Source organism: Carassius carassius, chromosome 18 (assembly GCF_963082965.1).
Source record: "Carassius carassius chromosome 18, fCarCar2.1, whole genome shotgun sequence".
Classification (NCBI taxonomy): domain Eukaryota; kingdom Metazoa; phylum Chordata; class Actinopteri; order Cypriniformes; family Cyprinidae; genus Carassius; species Carassius carassius.
The window spans coordinates 23,588,110-23,608,505 of record NC_081772.1 but is presented as its reverse complement, the minus strand read 5'-3'; the positions used below and the strand labels follow the sequence as shown (position 1 = coordinate 23,608,505).

At 36.1% G+C, this 20,396-nt stretch overlaps 2 protein-coding genes across 2 annotated transcripts in view; both read left to right on the top strand.

Moving 5' to 3' along the window:
* LOC132092710 (ectonucleotide pyrophosphatase/phosphodiesterase family member 1-like) overlaps positions 1 to 5,992 on the top strand; it is an 80,596-nt gene extending 74,604 nt beyond the window's left edge. Inside the window, exons 24-25 of the mRNA XM_059499064.1 lie at positions 535 to 679; positions 5,762 to 5,992. Coding sequence (XP_059355047.1) covers positions 535 to 679; positions 5,762 to 5,914 — 298 coding nt within the window. The 3' untranslated portion in view covers positions 5,915 to 5,992. The remainder of the gene's footprint in view (positions 1 to 534; positions 680 to 5,761) is intronic.
* A 3,069-nt stretch (positions 5,993 to 9,061) lies between these two features.
* On the top strand, positions 9,062 to 20,013 carry LOC132091945 (synaptotagmin-like protein 3). The gene is made up of 16 exons (XM_059498017.1): positions 9,062 to 9,134; positions 13,806 to 14,007; positions 14,124 to 14,339; positions 14,470 to 14,537; positions 15,261 to 15,315; positions 15,448 to 15,529; positions 15,611 to 15,683; positions 15,811 to 15,929; positions 16,790 to 16,921; positions 17,144 to 17,310; positions 17,445 to 17,544; positions 18,187 to 18,357; positions 18,514 to 18,595; positions 18,947 to 19,037; positions 19,432 to 19,628; positions 19,818 to 20,013. The coding sequence occupies exons 2-16, from the start codon at positions 13,859 to 13,861 to the stop codon at positions 19,910 to 19,912; spliced, it is 1,797 nt and encodes a 598-aa protein (XP_059354000.1). The 5' UTR covers positions 9,062 to 9,134; positions 13,806 to 13,858; the 3' UTR covers positions 19,913 to 20,013.
* Positions 20,014 to 20,396: the final 383 nt, after the last annotated feature.

The window sequence follows — 20,396 nt, the reverse complement described above, 5'->3', positions numbered from 1 at the left end:
AATATCAAACATGTTTCCTTGGACTGGATGGAATAATAGACTAAAGCAGCGATACTCAAATCTGGCCCACAAGAGCCACTTTCCTGCAGAGTTTAGCTCTAACCCTAATCAAACACACCTGAGCAAGCTTATCAGTGTCTTCGGGATCATTAGGAAATCACAGGTTGAAAATAAGGGTTGGAGCTAAACTCTGCAGCGCCTTGGCCCTCCAGGGTAAGATTTGAGGAACCCTGGTCTAAAGCTTAATAAAATTCAGTCTGTGATCATCATACACTACGCTATTTTCTATGAAGTCTATCAACCTCAAGATGGCTGTTCTTGACAAGAACAAGATGCAAAATGGACAGATATGCTTAAGTCAAATATGTGACTATGTGAGACAAAACATCTTTTATTAGTCCAAATGCACCTTTACTATTAGATCCATAGGTAGTTCACATACTGCCCACTGCTGGCCAAACACTGCCAAAATGTATTTTACAATGTATTAGACTGAATTCTTTCCTCATGAAGATGATTCTCTTCTGATTTCAGAAACGGGGCTCCCATCCCTACACATTTCTTTGTGATTCTTACAAGTTGTAAGAACTCATCTCTTCCTGGCCAACAGTGTGACAGTCCTCTAGATGCTGTGTCTTTTGTTCTTCCTCACCGACCTGATCGTCTGGAAACATGTCATGTATGTAATAAGCCATTCACGATAAACCACAGTGACCATGAGATTGTACAGAGGAAGTAGCTGTGAAACTTGCTTGTTAGGTAACTTGTTAAACGGGTCATATGATGCGATTTCAATTTTTCATTTCTCTTTGGAGTGTTACAAGCTCTTGGTGCATTATGAAGATCTGTAAAGTTGCAAAGACTAAAGTCTCAAATGCAAAGAGATATTCTTTATCAAAGTCAAGACTCTGCCATGCCACCCTAAAATGCCTTTTTTTTTAAACACGACCCCACATGTCTACGTCACTGTGGAAATATTTGCGTAATGCTGCCCAAATGTTCACGCAAAGAAGGCGTGGTTTCAGTTACCGCAGTTAGTGTTGAAGCAGTCATGTCAGGGAGATGCTGTGTATTTCTAGGCGAAAGAAAAAGCACTTTATTTGGCCTTCTGAAAGTAGATGAATTTAGGAATCTTTAAGATTACTTACAACAGAACAGCAATGCATTTTATGTACGACCGTTTTGTGAACCTAAGAGAGGAGGGGATTCTGACTTCGCTACGACTATCTGGTGCTTCTGAATCAGCTACTATAGGCAAGACAAGGCAAGGCAAGGTAGGTTCATTTATATAGCACATTTCGTACACAGTGGTAATTCAAAGTGCTTAACATAAAAGAAAGTAAAATAATCATGAAGAAAAATAATACAAAAATAAAAACAAGCCATTTTAAAACTTTGGAAATGATTAAAAAATTTACTTATTTAAAATGAATTTAAAACAGTCAAAAATAGAAAATGATTTTACATAAAATACAGTGAATACGTAAAATACAGTGCAATCAGTTCAGACATTGCACAGTGCTCATTCAATAAATGCACAGCTAAACAGGTGAGTTTCGAGTCTAGATTTAAATGAGACTAATGTTTTAGCACATCTGATCTCTTCTGGAAGTTGATTCCAACTGCGGGCGGCATAGTAACTAAAGGAGGACTCCCCTTGTTTTGTGTGAACCCTTGGTATTCGATCCTAGTGATCTGAGTGGTCTGTTAGGTTTATATTCAGTGAGCATTTCTGCAATATATTTCGGTCCTAGGTCATTGAGTGATTTATAGACGAGTAAAAGTACTTTAAAATCAATCCTAAATGTAACTGGAAGCCAGTGTAAGGACCTGAGGACTGGTGTGATGTGCTCATATGTTCTGGTTCTAGTCAGAATCCTGGCAGCAGTGTTCTGGATGAGCTGCAGCTGTCTAATAGTCTTTTTGGGAAGGCCGGTGAGGAGCCCATTACAATAGTCCACCCTGCTGGTGATGAAGGCATGAACAAGTTTCTCCAAGTCTTGACTGGAAACAAAACATCTTATTCTTGCAATGTTTTTAAATGATAGTATGCTGATTTAGTTACTGCTTTGACATGACTACTGAAACCAAGGTCTGTCTCCAGAATCACACCAAGATTCCTGACTAGATTTTTAGTTGTTTGACCCTTGAGTCAAGGTATGCATTCACCTTGAGAACTTCATCTTTGTTTCCAAATGCAATAACTTCAGTGTTTTCCTTGTTTAACTGAAGAAAGTTCTGGCACATCCAACTATTAATTTCACCAATTCATTGGCATAGGGAGTCAATGGGGCTGTAGTCATTTGGAGATAAGGCTAGGTAAATCTGGGTATCATCAGCATAGCTGTGATAGGCAATTTGTTTTTTTTCTCATTATTTGACTTAGTGGAAGCATATACAGGCTAAACAAGAGCGGTGCAAGAATTGACCCTTGTGGGACTCTGTTTATTGTGGGATATTTAGCCAGAGTCAGAATTTAAGCGAATATCATGTATTATCTTAATGAGTGCTGTGTCTGTGCTGTGATGCCGTCAGAAACCAGATTGAAAATTGTCCAGGTATCCATTTGAGTTTAAGTATTTGTTCAACTGACTAAAAACTACCATTTCTATAATTGTGCCTATAAAAGGAAGATTAGATATTGGTCTATAATTGCTCAAAATGGTGTTATCAAGATTGCTCTTTTTCAGGAGGGGCTTAACAACTGCAGTTTTCAGGGAGTTTGGAAATGTCCCAGAAAGAAGTGAGGCGTTCACCACTTCTAAGAGATCAGCTTTTAAACAGTTAAGCACACTTTTGAAAAAAGATGTGGGAAGTGTCAAGATAGCAGGTTGACGATTTTAGGTGATGCACTAGTTTTGCTATCAATTGCTTCAAAAGTAGACATAGTATCTTTTTTATATTGTGGCCAAATCTGTCTGACCTCTGCATTACTTGAGGATGTGCCAATCGTCTTCCTGATATTGATGATCTTCTCAGAAAAGAAGGAAGCAAACTCATTGCATTTGCTGTCTGAGAGCATTTCACTGGGAATCTGACTTGGGGGGTTTGTCAGTCTCTCAACAGTGGCAAAAAAGATTATGAGTGTTGTTTAAGTTACTGTTTATAAGGTTTGAGAAGAAATTCTGTCTAGCTGTGGCTAGTTTTACATTAAAAGCATGAAGGCTTTATAGATGCTATAGTGAATTTCAAATTTCATCTTCCGCCACATCCGCTCAGCTTTTCTGCATTGTCTTTTCATATTCTGAACTGCTGTTGATCTTCTCCAAACTGATTTCTGTCTGTTTGTTTTCTTACTGATTATTATTGGAGCAACATCATCAATAACATTCTTAACTTTTGAGTTGAATGAATCAAGGAGAGTATCAGCAGAGTCTGCAGAAATGCTTGGTGTTAAAGATATAGCCTCCATAAATAGTACACTTGTGTTCTCGTTTATGCATCTCCTTCTGACCGAGGCAGATCTAGATTCAGTGGTAGCATAGATCAATATATCAAAGAAAATACAGAAGTGATCAGATAGTGCTACGTCCTTAATAACAATGGATGAAATGTTTAGAGCCCTACTGATGATTAAGTCTAGAGTGTGTCCACCTTTGTGTGTGGGTCCATGCACATGCTGAGTCAAGTCAAAAGTGTTTAGAACCGTTATCATTTCTTTTGTAGTTTTGTTTTCTGAATTATCTATGTGAATATTAAAATCCCCTGCAATAGCAAAACAGTCAAACTCTGAGGAAATCATTGATAACATTTCACCTCTTCAACAAAGGCTGGAGAGTATTTTGGAGGCCTGTAAATAATAATAAACAGAATGCGTGGAGCACCTTTCAGCACAATCCGTAAATATTCAAAAGACAAGTACTGACCAAATGACACTTGCTTGCATTAAAAAGACAGCTTTAAATAGAGCAGCTACACCCCCACCTCACCTAACAGTCCTGCAGACACTCATGTAAGTGAAGTTAGGAGGGGCTGCTTCATTAAGGACTGTTGCATTGCAGCTGTCTTCTAGCCATGTTTTGTTTAGAAACATAAAATCCAGATTGTTTGTGGTTATAAAGTCATTGATTAGAAATGATTTTTTTTTAGTGAGCGAATGTTTAAAGATGCTAACTTGATGGCTGTGCTTTGTGTCTTTACATCAATTTTAGTTTGATTCATAATAGGCCGCAGATTAGATGAGTTTGCCCTTCTGCTTGAGATGGCCTTAGACTTTCTATCACGTGATAAAACTGAAATAGAGAAAGCTACAGGCACACTGGGTTCCCGCTTGTTCTTTAGGCATTTGTGAATGTTGCTGCTATTATAGCGGAGACCTGACACATATCATATTTGAAAAATAATGTGTGTTTTGAACATTGAAGCATGTCAACATATTATGTTACAACAAATAGACAAAATAACGATCTAATAAAAAAAGAATCATATGATCCCTTTAACCACTTCAAAAAGTTAACTACAAAATGAAACTAGCTAAACAACAAAAATGTGGCAGTACATTTCAACCTTATTTCAAAGACGATAGAACAAAAAATGAAGTGACATATAAAGATGTACTTAAGATTTAATTAAGTGGGTCACTCTAAATTTCAACATATAGAATTTAAAGGGGTCATATGACCCGATTTCAAGTTTTCCTTTCTCTTTGGAGTGTTACAAGCTGTTCATGAATAGATAAGATCCCTAAAGTTGCAAAGACTAAAGTCTCAAGCCAAAAGAGATATTCTTTATAAAATTTAAGACTTGTCCACACCCTCCTAAAACATCTCATTAAAAAAACACGCCCCCACATTTCTACGTCATGATGTGGGAAGATTTGCATAACACCACCCAAATGTTCCCACAAATGTTGTTCCTGCCGTCATCATGTTGTGGAGACACTAAAGCAAGTGAAACTACTTTGTTTGGTCTTCCAAAAGAGGACAACACTAGAAATCAGTGGTTAAGTTATATTTACAACACTGTTCCAGAACAGTTCAACCCAAATATTCAGATGTGTGAACCCGGGAGAGTAGACTACAATGCTGGCTGTTCTGACTCACAGTCTGTAAGTACATTAACATATTTAAAGGATTTGCCACTGATGATTCAAACATGAGTTTTGAGCAGTGTAGAGAAGCGCTTGTTGTTTGTCTTTCTCAGATCACAAATGCAGATATGGTTTTATGTTTATGCGGCCCGATGTAACCCAACACGTCAAAGACAGTTTAAGTTATTACAATCAGTAATTATGTCCCCACTGGATGCAACAAATGACTAGTTTGTAATGGGTTTTAATGTTTTTGTCTTGTCACGCCGGTGTGTCGCATTACAGTATGGTATGTAAAAACAAAGTGTTTCAAAAAGGCGGAACATAAAGGCGAAACAATATTGTACAGTATGTGGAAAAGAATGTGTTTTTAAACCTTAAACCGCATAAACACATTTTATTACACCAAATACACAAAATGTTCTTTTTAGCAACATCATATGACCCCTTTAATGTAGATTTAAACTGTAATAATTTTAATTAATTGCAGTTAATATGTAGTGAAGTGGTTGAAATCATTACATTCATTTCACACTTAAAATTTATTATTTCCTTAAGTACTCTTAAAAGTATGCTAAAGTGTACTTCTTTTTCACAAGGGCAAGTGTAATATGGAATAAGGTATTGAAAAAAAAACATGAAATGAATCAAATAAAAGAAGAGGAATTGTTGTGTTTCTTATTACGCATTTATTTTTTACAAATCTTTTTTTTTTATCATTTATTTCTCCAGAATGGCTCAGACTACTCATGGCTCCAGGACTGGGTTCAGCTTCATGTGGCACGAATCAGAGACATTGAGCTTCTGACGGGCTTGAGTTTTTACCATGACAGGATATCTGTTGCTGAAATGTTACAACTCAAGACCACACTCAAAACTTTCTAGAAACAATTGTGACCTTCGATCTCATTTCACTGTGTCTGTAGGCCACAAGCGACATCTTCAGAATGGAATGGATCTTTTCTATATTGAAACTTAGCTGAGCTTTACCAGACTCTGATAAAAAGATGCAAGTTCATCCAGAGAGTTTTTAAACTCCTAAAATGGAAAAAATAAAACGTTTAATGCTTCTCTGCTTTAATGAAATCTTTATTCTCGGAGGCGATCTATTTATAACTGGGGAAGTACCAAGTTTATCAGAAACTGGCCCTGCAATCCTTGAATAACTAAAATTCAGTTTTTCCAAAAAAAGGAGCACACAAATGTTAAAGATTTAACTGTGGTTGGACTTGGTCCTGCATTCAGCATTTCAGCCAAAAAGATAAAGTATCCAAAACTGAAACTACATCAAGAGCTTTTGTGCAAACACCTTGAAAACCACACTTTCCACGGCAATCACTTTCAAAATGTCACTTGCTATACATTGTTTTATTCATTTGTTCTACAACAAATGAAAACAAATGTTCTTTCCAGCAGTTCGTAGCATGCAAAGCCAACTGATGTATTAACTCCAGTATAATAGTGCTTTGTGCTGCTCCTTTAGGCCAGAATGTAGAATTTCATCAAACAACAGAAGAAAAACTCGTCACTGTGCATCTTTTTCTGAAGTTCTCAGGTCAGTTATGATACCAAAAAAAGCATAAATATTCTTTATTACATTTGTATGTTAATTCTGTTATTCAAAGTTCATAATGTGTAAGCAGCAGAGATGAGATTCTACTGTAGGTTTTCTCATTTGGTGATTATTGAATACATATTTAATATTTGTATGTGTATTTTGTTTGTGCAATTTTTTATTGTTCAGTACAATTAAGAATCACTGTCAAAATGATCAGTAGGTATACATTTTGTTGTATTTAGATTAGATTAAACTTTATTGTCACTGCACATGTAAGGTACAAGGCAACAAAATGCAGTTAGCATCTAACCAGAAGTGCAATAAGCAATAAGTACAGAATATACAAGGTCTACAATATGTACAGTAACTATACAGATAAGTATTATGGACATAATTTACAGATTTTAAATACTATCAGCATGATATACAGATATGTGTACTATGAACACACCATACAGATGGATTATGTAAAAGTGTACGTACACTATAGGCAGAACTATTAACATATGAAAAATTTACACTATTGCAATGGAGTGTAAAGTGCATAGAAAATATCACAGTGTGCAAATGGATTACTCAGTGTTTCTGGATGAACAGACAGTAGTGCAAGTAATAACAAGTTTACAGTTTTTTGCTAGTTGTAAATAATGGCCAGGATGCACTCTATCGCACACCGGTAGACGTTCACCTGGATGGCTGAAGACAGCTGGTTCTTCTTCAGTGTGTGAGTGCAGAGTGCAGCACAGGGCATACTGCATCTTCTGTGCTCCTATTCCTACGGTAGGCAAATTGCTGAGGGTCCAGTGTGGGTGGGAGGCAGTCCTTGAGGTGTGCTAGGACCAGTCACTCGAAGCACTTCTTAATGATGGGTGTGAGTATCATAGTAGTGAGTTTGAGAGGTTGGTGGTCTGCTGAGTGTGTAATTATGGTGGCTGTTTCCTTGCTGTCGCTGTTGATGCGAGCATAAAAGTCCTTTAGTTCGTTAAGGAAGATGATCTGGATGCCCTGCCACATGCGTCAGAGTCGGAAAGTGTTCCTCTACCTACTTGGCCTTTTTGATGCCCCTTTTCAGGTTAGCCCTGTATTTACTGTAGTCCTGATCATCATCTGACCTGATGGCAGTGTTTCGGGCTTTCAGCAGAAGTCGCACCTCCTTGTTCATCCATGGCTTCTGATTAGGGTATGTTGTGATCTGTTTCTCTGTTGTAACACTGTCAATGGTGGTGTTGATGTGATCCAGTACAGGGGAGGGGTAGATATCAATGTCCGTGTGAGAGCCACAAGCAGCCTGAGAAGCAAACATGCTCCAGTCAGTGTGTTGAAACCTGTCCTGAGTCTGCTCCAGTTGGCCACACTTTGATGGTCCTCACTGATGGCTTCACACGGTTGATGAGGGTCAATAACGTGATGGCCTTTTGGACCTATTGATAATTTTTTTTACATTATTTTTTTACATTTTTTAAATAATGTTTTTTTAATTGGTCAAAAGTAACAGTAAAAACATGTGTGTGTGTGTGTGTGTTTGTTTTCTCTTAGTGTATATATTTTTATTAACATCTAAAAAAATATAAAAATTTCTTAAGACTAGAGAAGAGTCTTATTAAAAGGCTCAAATATTTTATATAATATTTTATCACTGTGTTTTAAGCAATGTTATTAACAAAGTTTTTTGTTTTAAAATATTCATATTTAAAACCTTGTTCAATATCAAAGATATTTGAAGTATGAACTAGCAGGAAACAATTTGGCTTTCACATGACAAGAAAACCGTAAAACAGGAAATGAAATCAGAGTGGACCCCCTGCAGACCTCAAGAATGTTTCAAGGTAAAAATCCGAACATTTTACCTAACAATTATGGTAAGTTTACTTCAGGTTGTTACATTTATGTTCATTATTTAAAAACACATCAAATAAAAAATAAAAACTTTTAATGGAATATTTTTAAAATCCTTGTGTACAGTCGCATTTAGTGGTCGACCAATATATCTCCAAGGCCGATATAACAGCCGATATTCTGCATTTTTTTTTTCAAATCGGCCGATAAGTTTTTCTGAGTTTTATTTTGAGGGCACTGAAAGCGGCACACAGTCCTCACACTCTCTCTTGTTCGTCGTCATTAACAGTTCTGTCTAATACAGATAGAAGTCTGTCTAATAATCAGATAGAACAGTTAAACAAAGGAATTAATGTATACAGAAAGTGTTATAACGATTTATTTTATATTACGCATATTAGTAATAGAAATGCAAACATTATAATACTTAATACTTATAATAATAATCTTGTTTGCCGTCTGCATTAAGCAAATATGCATGTATATAATTTAAACTTTACAGATGCTTGACATAGTCTTCAGCCTTGCACAGCTCTCTTGAATTAAACATACTAATCTTCTGGTTTAGCTCAGTTCCACGGACCCGTGTCATCTTTGTGTGAACAGGAAGGATGTGGAGAATGACGAACAACCCTGTCTCTTTATATAGAGTTGAGATTTCTGGTCTCTGAGCTGTCAGTTCACTTCACATCAGATCAGACTGGCTGGAAGGTAAGTCTGCATGCAATATTTTATCATGAAAACATCAATGTAGCAATTATTATAATCATTCATCAAAAACTACAAGAGTTTTTGGATGGGGTAAAGTTCATGTTTTACAGAAATAAATCAATGTCAGTAAACTTTTATACTTTGCAAGACCTAGATGGTGTTGCTGTTTTAGTTCCTCGCATTTGTCACTGATTACTTAACACTTAAAAGTCCAAAGAACAGTCAGTGCTGTTAACCAATACAAGGGTCTTTGAATGTTTAGTTTGTTTGTTTGTATGGCTGTCAATGTGCAAAGACATACAAAATATGTTCAAAACCCAAATTTTGTTCAAAACCAAAATTTTATCAAATTTCATTCCACCTTTCTAAATAATATTCACTGTATTGTGAGATTAGGGGATTGTAATAGTACAATACATTTTGCTCTTTTTTTATTCTAATGACAGCTTGACAAGGTTTTTTTCTTCTTTCTTTTTTCATATTTACAAAAAACCCTCTATAGGGTATAGAATCACAAATGTGATGTCCCTGCTAGAGAGGTGATGCATGCAGATGATGCATGCAGTTGAAAAACTGAAAGAAAGACCTGAACCAGTCACTGTGGATGAGTTTAGTTTTTGTGTTTAGCAATTCAAACATATACTTGTTCCAAGAGGAAAAAAAAACAGAAACTGAAAACATCTGATCTATGGGTACCTGATTTTCATCTCCTATCAGAGCTACGTATGTGATAGATGCGTGTGGGATTTGTTAGATAAACCTTTCCTGGAGGTAGCTCTTGCAGCAAAAGCCCCTCGTGAGCTGTCAGGGCCAGTCGTTGTGGTTTCCCTCATAACCCCATCATTGCATGACAAGCGCAGACCACCAGATATGAGTCGACTGGAGACACTTCACGTAAATGAGCTCATGAAGAACGTGGGAAATGACAGCAGACTCTTCCCACAGTTCTATGTAGGTCTGTAGACTCTGTAGGTTCACTGCAACTATAGGTCATCCCACACATCCTCAGAATGATATCACTTCCTACATGCATTCGTTATGTATATTTTCTGATTCATTTTAACTATCAATGTAAATCTATGAAATATTTTAGTGCAATTACATGTTTTGATTAGTGCTGTCAAACAATTAATGGCATACAAAATACAAATTTTGTTTGCATAAATGATGTTTTGTGTATATTTATTTTATATATATATATATATATATATATTGGGGTGTAACGATACGCGTATTCGTATTGAACCGTTCGGTACGAGGCTTTCGGTTCGGTACGCGGTACGCATTATGGACCGAACGGTTCGTTGGACTTACATTTGTTAGTTGTTAATTAATTACATTTGGAAAAAAAAAAATTGTGAAATATAATGATATGTGTTCAACAAGGTAGCCCAATAACCCAAACGACGTAACAGGCAACACCCCTGACACCCCCGAAGAAGAAAAAAACACCAACTTATATGTTTATGTTAGGCTACTCAGTCAGGTGCTCGCTCACTCAGTAATACACGCTGAAGGCTCGTTGCAAAATGGCCAATGCGTTTAACAGACCAGAAATAGAAGATCCTCCAATAACCAACAGGTCTGGTGTTTGGGTGCACTTTGGATTCCCTGTAAACTATAATGGTGATGGCAAGAGAGTGGTGGATAAAAAAAACAACGATATGTCGCATCTAGGGTACACCAGCGGGAATACAAAAAAAAAAAAAAAACACCAGCGGGAATACTTGAAACATGTCAACTCATTTACGCCGACATCACCTTAGTGTGTCAGTATCTGGAAAAAGACGAAAAAAAGGCTAAACATACACGCAACAAACTATCCCCGCAGCATTTAAACAGACATTTCCAACGGATTCAAACAGGGCAAAAGACATCACCACGGCGATTGGTAGGCAAAATTTACGTTATAGCCGCGGAAATGAGACCTTACTATTTACCATTCATTCTATCATCACCATTATAGCTTACAGGGAATCCAAAGTGCACCCAAACTACAGACCTGTTGGTTATTGGAGGATCTTCTATTTCTGGTCTGTTAAACGCATAAGCCATTTTGCAACGAGCCTTCAGCGCGTACTGAGTGAGTGAGCGCCTTACTCTGTAGTGGGAAACGTAGGTTTTAAGAAAATGCTTAATGTAATTGAGCCCTGTTACAATATTCCTTCACGAGCCCATTTCAGACAGACCGTAATTCATGCTTTGTTCCAAAAAACATAAGACCTATAGAGAACCAATTGAGTAAAAACACACTCAATACAAAGAGTTATAGAGTTCCATATAAAAAGTTACATCTTTGTATTTGTTCATAACTACTACAATAATATAACATTTTCATTTTTTTTTTTTATAAGGAGCTGTTTTCGTTTTATACAGTATGCTGCTAAGAAAACACCATAGAAGATGGGTAAAGAATAGCTCCATCATTGTTCAATGTAAAAAAACAAAAAAAACATACTTTGTTAGTTTTAATAAATAAAACATTTTTTAAAAATCAAGGAAATTTATCTGCCAATTTTTTATTTTTGCTGTATCTAAAACGTACCGAACCGTACCGAACCGAACCGTGACACCAGTGTATCGTATCGAACCGAGCCGTGAATTTTGTGAACCGTTACACCCCTAATATATATATATATATATATATATATATATATAAATACACAGACAAACAGTATATATTTTGAAAAGATTTACATGTCTACATAAATAAATTAAATATATAACATCTTTTCTGAAATATATACATGCATGTGTGTGTATTTATATATACAAAATAAATATACACAGTACACATACATATATTATGTAAACAAAGACTTTAATTATAAATTAATATCTCAAACAATGTTTGCTGAGAAAACACTGCATTTTAAGATGTTATCGTTGCAGACTACTGAATAGATGTTACAAAAAGTGGCTGTAAAAAAAAAAAAAAAATTTTTTCAAGGAATATATTTTTCATTGGTGTGGCTAATTAAAACACCGTCACTGTTCAAAAGAAGTCATGAGTTCTGTTTCACTCAGTTTAGCTACTCGATCTTACTCTGCACTGCTTGCTCATGATGTGGTTTGGTTTGGTGGGCCATGTGGTCAAAGGTTCTCAGTATTAACAAGAGATGAAGGAAACATTGCCATATAAAAGCATGAATGTATGTCAACTTGGATCACAGGCGCCTCGTATTTAAGTAAAGCTGCTGGGAAACTCAAAATTATGAATAGTATTAAAGGGGTCATATGACGTTGCTAAAAAGGCTAATGCTAAATGCTAAATGCTAAAAACATTATTTTGTGTATTTGGTGTAATGAAATGTGTTTATGTGGTTTAAGGTAAAAAAAAAAAAAAACATTATTTTCCACATAATGTACATTAGTGTTTCTCCTCTATGCACCGTCTTTCTGAAACACGTAATTTTTTTTACAAAGCTCATCGTTCTGAAAAGTGAGGTGTACTCTGATTGGCCAGCTATCCAGTGCGTTGTGATTGGCCGCAGGCCTCAAGCACGTGACCGAAATGTTACACCCCTTACTATACTGTGATGCTGTGTGTTTTGGCACGACGAGACAACACCAATAAAACCCATTACAAACTAGGCATTTGTAGCATCCAGTGGGGAAATAATTACTGATTAAAATGACTTATACTGTCTTTTGATGCCTTATGTTTCATATTGCGCCATGTAAACATAAAACCATGTCTACATTTGTGATCGGAGAAACAACAAACAACAAGCGCTTCTCTACACTGCTCAAAACTTGTGTTTGAATCATCAGTGGAAAATTCTTTAAATATGAAAACGTACTTACAGACTGTGAGTCAGAAACGCTAGACTGTCCTTGCAAAGTTGGAATTGCCCTTCTTTATAAGAAACAGCCTTTGTGCACCACCTAACCAGGATCAGGAAACAGTCCTCTTTTGGAAGACCAAACAAAGTAGTTTCGCTTTCACAATGAAACAGCGTCTCCACAACATGGCGGCGCGAGCAACAGTGTGAATAAAAGTTACGCCTTCTTTCTTTGCGTAAACATTTGGGTGGTGTTATGCAAATCTTCCCACATAGTGACATAGACATGTGGGGGCGTGTTTAAACGAGGCGTTTTAGGAGGGTGTGGACGAATCTTAACTTTAATAAAGAATATCTCTTTGGGTTTGAGACTTTAGTCTTTGCAATTTTACAGATCTTTTTTCATGCACCAAGAGCTTTTAACATTCCAAAAAAAAAGGAAAACTTGAATTCGCATCATGTGACACCTTTAATTTATTTTGGTTATTTTTACATGGTACCACAAAACAACATCTGAATTCAAAATGATGAAATGTTTTACTGTGAAAGTTGAGTGTTGAAAGTTAAAACCATTCACTCCAGACTTTATTCCGCTCACATCTCTGGATTTACAGTGTGTTATATTTTAATCTATAGTTAATTATAAATCAATATTTCTGCCATGTTTCAAATCAACCCTGTCAATGTCACAACTGTAGTTTCGTTTGGGAACAGCTGGGGCTGCGCTGACTGTAAATCGACAGAATCATGCCTTATAAGCATTTGTTTTATATACAATTAGTTTGACTAAGAAGCATACACGTCATTTAATATCTATTGAACACTTTATTTGATTAAAAGCCAAATAAAAAAACACCAACATCTTGACCATTGAACAACTTTTCAGAATCTGAGTCAAGTGGCATCTTCTGAACTGAACTGAGCTGAGCTGCGGAGGAAATGAAAGTCGAACAGGAAAACTGGGAAATCATCTACGATCATGTCTGCCCTATGGATCTCGGGTTATTCCAGGCTCTGGAGAGAGAAAGAGTCCTGGAGGTTCTTCAGAGAGACAAAGCACTTCGAACCATTGAAGCAGACAGAATCAGGTGTGAAAATGTTTTTAGAACAGCTACGTTAGAACAAGTTTAGAACATATTTGTCCTTACTTTGTCAGTGTGCAGAAAAATAGAAATGCATGACATTTCAAACTAATTTGTTTTAGGAGGCTGAAGGTAGAACTTCAAGGTATCTGTCGACAGAGTGCCGAGTTCAACACGCTTGCCTATGGTCAGAGATCATGTGCGCGATGTCAGCGGCCTCTGGGAAAGTTCTGGGACTGTGGCACGGTGTGCTGTGGGTGCAGCCATCTCATCTGCAAACACTGTCGGGTCGTCCGGTCAGCACAGGAATGGAGGTGCACCATGTGTCATGCATACAGGTAAAGACAAAACACCACACAGATTTATACTAAAACATTCAAATCTATAAGAAATGCATTATTAAATGATCTTTAAAGCTTTGAATGAATGGCATATATTAGAAACATTTTCATAATAACTTCCTTCCAGGGAATTTAAGATCAAATCTGGTGAATGGTTTCTGGAGCAGCAAGCAAAGAAATATCCGGATGGTAGAGGTTTGTCTATTCCCATTAGCTAACTGTTAGATACAATTTCTGAGGACAGTTGTTGTTTTGACTTTACAAAATCTACACTTTCAATGTTATTTCTCAACTCAGTGGAATACTGGAGTTTGATTGGTCAGCCAAAATGTTTTAGTAATGATGGTAAATTGTATAATTAACCATTGTCTACATTGTCTACTGTTCATAGACACTGCATTTGTACATATATCAAATTAGAACAATAAGAAATCAAAACCTATTAGAAATAGAACTATTTGATATATTTAACATCTATACATAGCCAAAACTATATATATATATATATATATATATATATATATATATATATATATATATATATATATAATGCATTTTTGGACATGTTATATATGTATGACAAGCTATCCTAAAACCTGTCAATATTTGTTGATATTATTTGAGTACATACATTTATTTTTGGATATATGTAGTATTGCATATATAAATGAAATGTATACTGTTTACATAATATTTGCTACATATATGTGTATGTGCGTGTATGTATATATATATATATATATATATACACACACACATACACACACACACACACACACACACACACAGACACACACACACACACACACACACACAGATACACACACAAACAACAGATTCATGCATATGTATTTATGTATTTATTGTGAATTCTGTGTTGATCTTAACCTGAATGTGCTCTTGCTGTATTGTTTTTAGAAAGCAGTTATGAAACCATCGGAGACAAACTATTACAGTCTTATCAACGGCTCAGGTTGGAAACCCTCAAATATAAACCTTGTTATAATAAACAATATAATAAGCACCTTTTTTACTTTATAAGAATTCAAGCTCTTTTTAATGAGTCATTTTAATGTGTTTTAATTGTCGTTAATTTTGGTTTTAGCTTTATTGCAGTCGTGCCTCCAACTCCTCCTCCTGTTTATGAAGCCCCTTCACAAAACAGACTGATTTATTTAACAGAACAGGTGAGAAGAGTATTGTGTTTTTTTATTCTTTACGTTTCTTCGTCACCCAATAATGTGTTTGTTGTATATGATATATAACAGGACCTCAAAACATCAAAGCCATTTACTAAATCTGTGGAGAACCTGATGGTGTCTGTCAGTGCTCATTTAAAAAGTAAGAGAACAAAACAAATCCCCTTTATGAACTGTAATAACATTGTAATATTATAATAATGTGATATATATGAGTCATGTATCTACAACAGCCTGATCGGGGATGTTCTGTCTTGTCCTGATGCTAGAGTTCTCCAAATCTCAGAATGATCTGAGTGTAGAAGCAGGTCAGCTGACTGTGGATCACGGACTCCTGCAGAACTCCAGACACAAGAGCCGATCAGAGAGTGCCCTCAACACAACCAATGTACGTCTACCCAGTATTCTCTACAAGCATTTCAATTGCATGTAATGAGATTGATAAGGATCTATCTTTTACACAGCAGGCAAATAGTGTCTATATAAGAAAACTCAACAGCGATTATCTCTTTTGAGAACGTTAAAAGGATTCAATGTAAGACAGGATATTTTAACAGCAGTGTATCGTCCTGACAATATTTTAGAGGTGTTCTTGTGTTTTGTTCAATTCATGTAATTCTTATGTTCCTTTAATCTTAGTTCACATTAAGGTTATTTTTGTTAGCATTAGTTAATGCTTTATTTCACATGAACTAACAATGAACAGCACATTTGTTAAAGTATTTATTATTCTTTGTTAGTGTTACTTGATAAACACAAAGCTAGTGTCATGCTCAGGTCCATTTAATAATGTTATGCACAAAGATTTGTTTTAATAATGTATTTGTACATTTCGGAAATCAACATTGAGATTTAAAAATGCTTGTTATTTTATGTATAACTATAGTTTTAAGAAATGATGCCTTAACTGAAAGATTGCAAAGTGTTACCAAAAGTAGAAAAATGTATATTAATTATAAAAATGGCCATTTAGTTGCAAATTTTACCATGACTTTTCCAGGTCTAGACCTCACACATCACTAAAGTGTAGCTTCCTCAGATACTTTCAAAGACCGTGGAAATCCTGGATTTTCAAATACAAAAAAGGTTAAAAACAAATAAATAAATAGAAATAAGGGGACTTCTGGTTATTTTGCCTTAATTTAAGTCATATTGGTCCCTTTGGGAGTTTGGTGTGGCCTCCTAGTAATCGAAGCATTGTGCGAATCACTGTTTTACTGTGTAAGCCTGGGTCTTGTCTCCTCACAGCTGTGCAAAGCACCAAGTCTACCCAATCTATCCCAGAACAGAAGAGGCACGGAGCAGTACGCTTCAACGAGCACACTTTACCTGACAGATGACGACGCTTCATATACATCTGCATGCAGCGATGAGCAGAGGGTAGGGATTCACACAATATTTAATAAGTTTTCTGTTTCATCAGATAACTGATGAGGGCTCGTCTCTCAGGAAGCCCGTTGCCTAACATCTGCAAAGAAACACTTCTTACATAATGCTTACGGGCTTGTGGTGATGAGTGATGTATTTTGTAATGATTCTTTCTCAAGACTTAAAAAATAATGTCAGTGAAATGGAATTAATTCAAAATCCTGTTCTGTACAGGACAGCAACAGTAGCACAGGACTGGATTGTGGGATCACTGAAAACACTTGTGTGACGGGAGAAGTAGAGGTTGCCTTTGGTTATAATAACAGGACGTCCTGTTTGGAGATAACTGTCAAAGCCTGCAAAAATCTGATGTTTGGAGACATGAAGAAGAAATGCCATCCGTACGTTGTTTGCTGTGTATTAAAGACTGTACTGTAAATGTTTGAAAAATGTTGGGAGAACATTGTTGCTGTAACATATTTGGCTGATATAAGGTTGGCCTAATAAGAAATGTTGTTTCTTTCTGAACAAACAGATATGCAAAGGTCTGTTTGCTTCCAAAGAAAAACCATAATTATGAGATGAAGACAGCAGTCAAGAGAGGAAATAACCCTGTTTACAATGAAACCTTAACTGTGAGTATATCTAACCCGAATATACTGGTGAACGTTGAGTTTTTACCAAAAATAAATAAAGAAATAATGGAAGTATTATTTTAGTATTTTTATTTTTATGTTTTATATATAACTTTTAGATAGTTTTATATATAATCTAATCTCTGTATAATAATCCTGCAATGAAAGTATACATTAAAGGGGTGAGATAAACAGACATTATTGGCGAGAGTAAATAAATGAGCAAAGTTAGTAAAGTTTGCAATAAGAAATGCACGTTTACAAACAGATTTTGAGTACAACAGACACTGAGTGAGAAAAAAAAATATTATCTGTTATTGACTCATTGTTCTCAGAACCTATGGAAATGATTTGAGATTCCACAATCACACAATTAATATTTACAACCAGAAACAAAACATAAAAAAACGAAAAAGACAGTTCATTCTTTAATAATCTTCAGAATACTGTAGCTTCATGGAATTTAATTTAATTTAATTATTTTTTTTATTAATCATTTAATCGTTTTTATTTAATTCAGCTGTATTAATTAAATTAATATTTATTTATTTTCTTTCTTTTTTTATTAACATAAATAGAAATGCACTGAAAGTGTGATATATATATATATAATTTATCATTTATTTATTTATTTATTTGCAGTGTGAGGTTGCTGCTGAGCAGCTGGGCAGCTGTGTCGTTCAGGTGTCAGTGTGGCACTCCAGAGGACTCAAGCGGAAGCTCTTTCTGGGCGAGACACACATCTGTCTGGCAGACTTGTGTCTGGAGAGCACAGACACTCAGCGCTCGGTCTGCTACGAACTCGGTCCAAAGGTAAGATCAGCCAAACATTATGAAGTGATCTGCTCTTAAATAAGTCTTTAAGTACTTACTACTGCTGGGTAAGTTGAATAAGACAAATGAATTGCACATGCAAATATCTGCTTATGTTCTGAGGTATATCTGCTGAAGCTTGTTCTTTGGTGGCAGGGTCATCCACTGGGTGGCGATGTGGAGCTTCTGCTGAAAGCTCAATTCCAGTTCCTGCCTCAGACTTACCCACATACAGCCGGTATGAGACTAGCACTCATTACACACTTTCAGCCAACCCACAGAGGAATATGATATCTGTGTGTGAACGACAGCAAAAGACTGCCTTTTCTGAGCTTCGTTCTATTCTTAAGTGCTCATTTTCATGCAGAAGTCGTGGCCTAATGGTTGGAGAGTCGGACTCGCAATCGAAGGGTTGTGAGTTCGAGTCTCGGGCCGGCAGGAATTGTAGGTGGGGGGAGTGCATACTTGCATGGGGTCACCATACTTGGCTGAATGTCATGTCACACTTTATTTGGAAATGCATTTAATTAAAATTAGGCCTGTTCCCGAATGAAAATGTATTAAGTATAATCACTCTGTCTATATACAGACGTTTTGATTGGAGCAGCAGGACAGCTCAAAGTTGTCATCACTGACGTGTCGAAGCTCCTCTCTCTGTCAAAAGCAGCTTACATTGAAGGGTGAGTGGAAATTACCTGTGTATGAAGCCTATTTATATAAAGAACACTGTTATGTTGACAAAACCAGACATTACAGATTTTACTGCAAATTATAGATTAGCTTCATCTTTAATAATCAAGAGAAAGATATTGAGTTTTTATCTTCTCTCAGTTTCCCAAATATTATGCAAACCAGATCATTAGGTTTGCTAAGGTAAACAGTTTTAATGCATCATTTGCAATGTTATATAATATAGTTATACTAGATTGGATACAATAAATAGTTGCTATGCATAAAAGGAGTCAGACATTTTATATATATATAAATTTTATATATATATTTTATATATATATGGACATATATGGCACATGCCTTGATGTTAGGTGCATTAATTGGCTATTGATGTCTTTTTAGAATCCTTAGCATTCCTGGAGATCGAGAGCTGGTGCAGAGAAGTCCAGTGCTGAAGAAGACTACTGGTTCTGTCCAGATGAACTTCAGCAGATTGACACGTCAGGCGCTCCAGCAGGCCACGCTGCAGCTCAACCTGTGGGAGAAGAACACCTTCAGCCTCGCCAACCGTTTACTGAGAACAGCACGACTGGACAGAGGTGAATTCCCCACACAAAACAGACACTAAAGGTGGCCTAGTTATTTTTCCAGTAAAAGTGGAAGACTTTAGTCATATGTTTGTCGTCAGTAGCTGTTTTTTTACATCTATAAATGAACACCAGTAGGCTTCTCTGAAAATAATGTGTAACTATAGGCTTGTATGTCATTCTGTCTGCTTATTTTGGCAGAATCATCATGGCAACGCCTGCAGCAGATGCCAGGAGAGTGGCATGACTTCGTTCTTCCACTTCATGCTCATGTCAGCACAAGCATGAGGTCATAACTGAGTAACGTGGATCCTTTCCATCAACCCACAGATCCTGGAAAGTGACAGTTGTGCTTTACAAGCTTACGAAGAACCAGAATCCTGACAACGAATGCCCGGATCGTTTCCTCAGACATGATCCATTTTCTGTTGTTGTTGTTGTTGTTATATATACAGTATATGTTATTTAATTTTCATCGTTTCATAACTTATTTAATAAACTTAATATATTTACAAAGATGGCATGTGGTGTAGTATTCTGTTCTTAACCTCTGAATAAAACACACCCAAGCTGTCCATCATAAATCTTTATTTCTAATATAATAAACACCTTTTAGAAAAAAGGTAAAATGTGCACAGACATTTTGAGGGGAAGGGGCTCAAGTGGAAAAAAGGGCACTTATATTTATTTTTTATTTTTTTCTAAAAGTGTGCATCATCATTTCAGTCAAATTCTAAAATGGAATCAGTCAATTAAAATTATAAGTAATTTGGGCTGTTA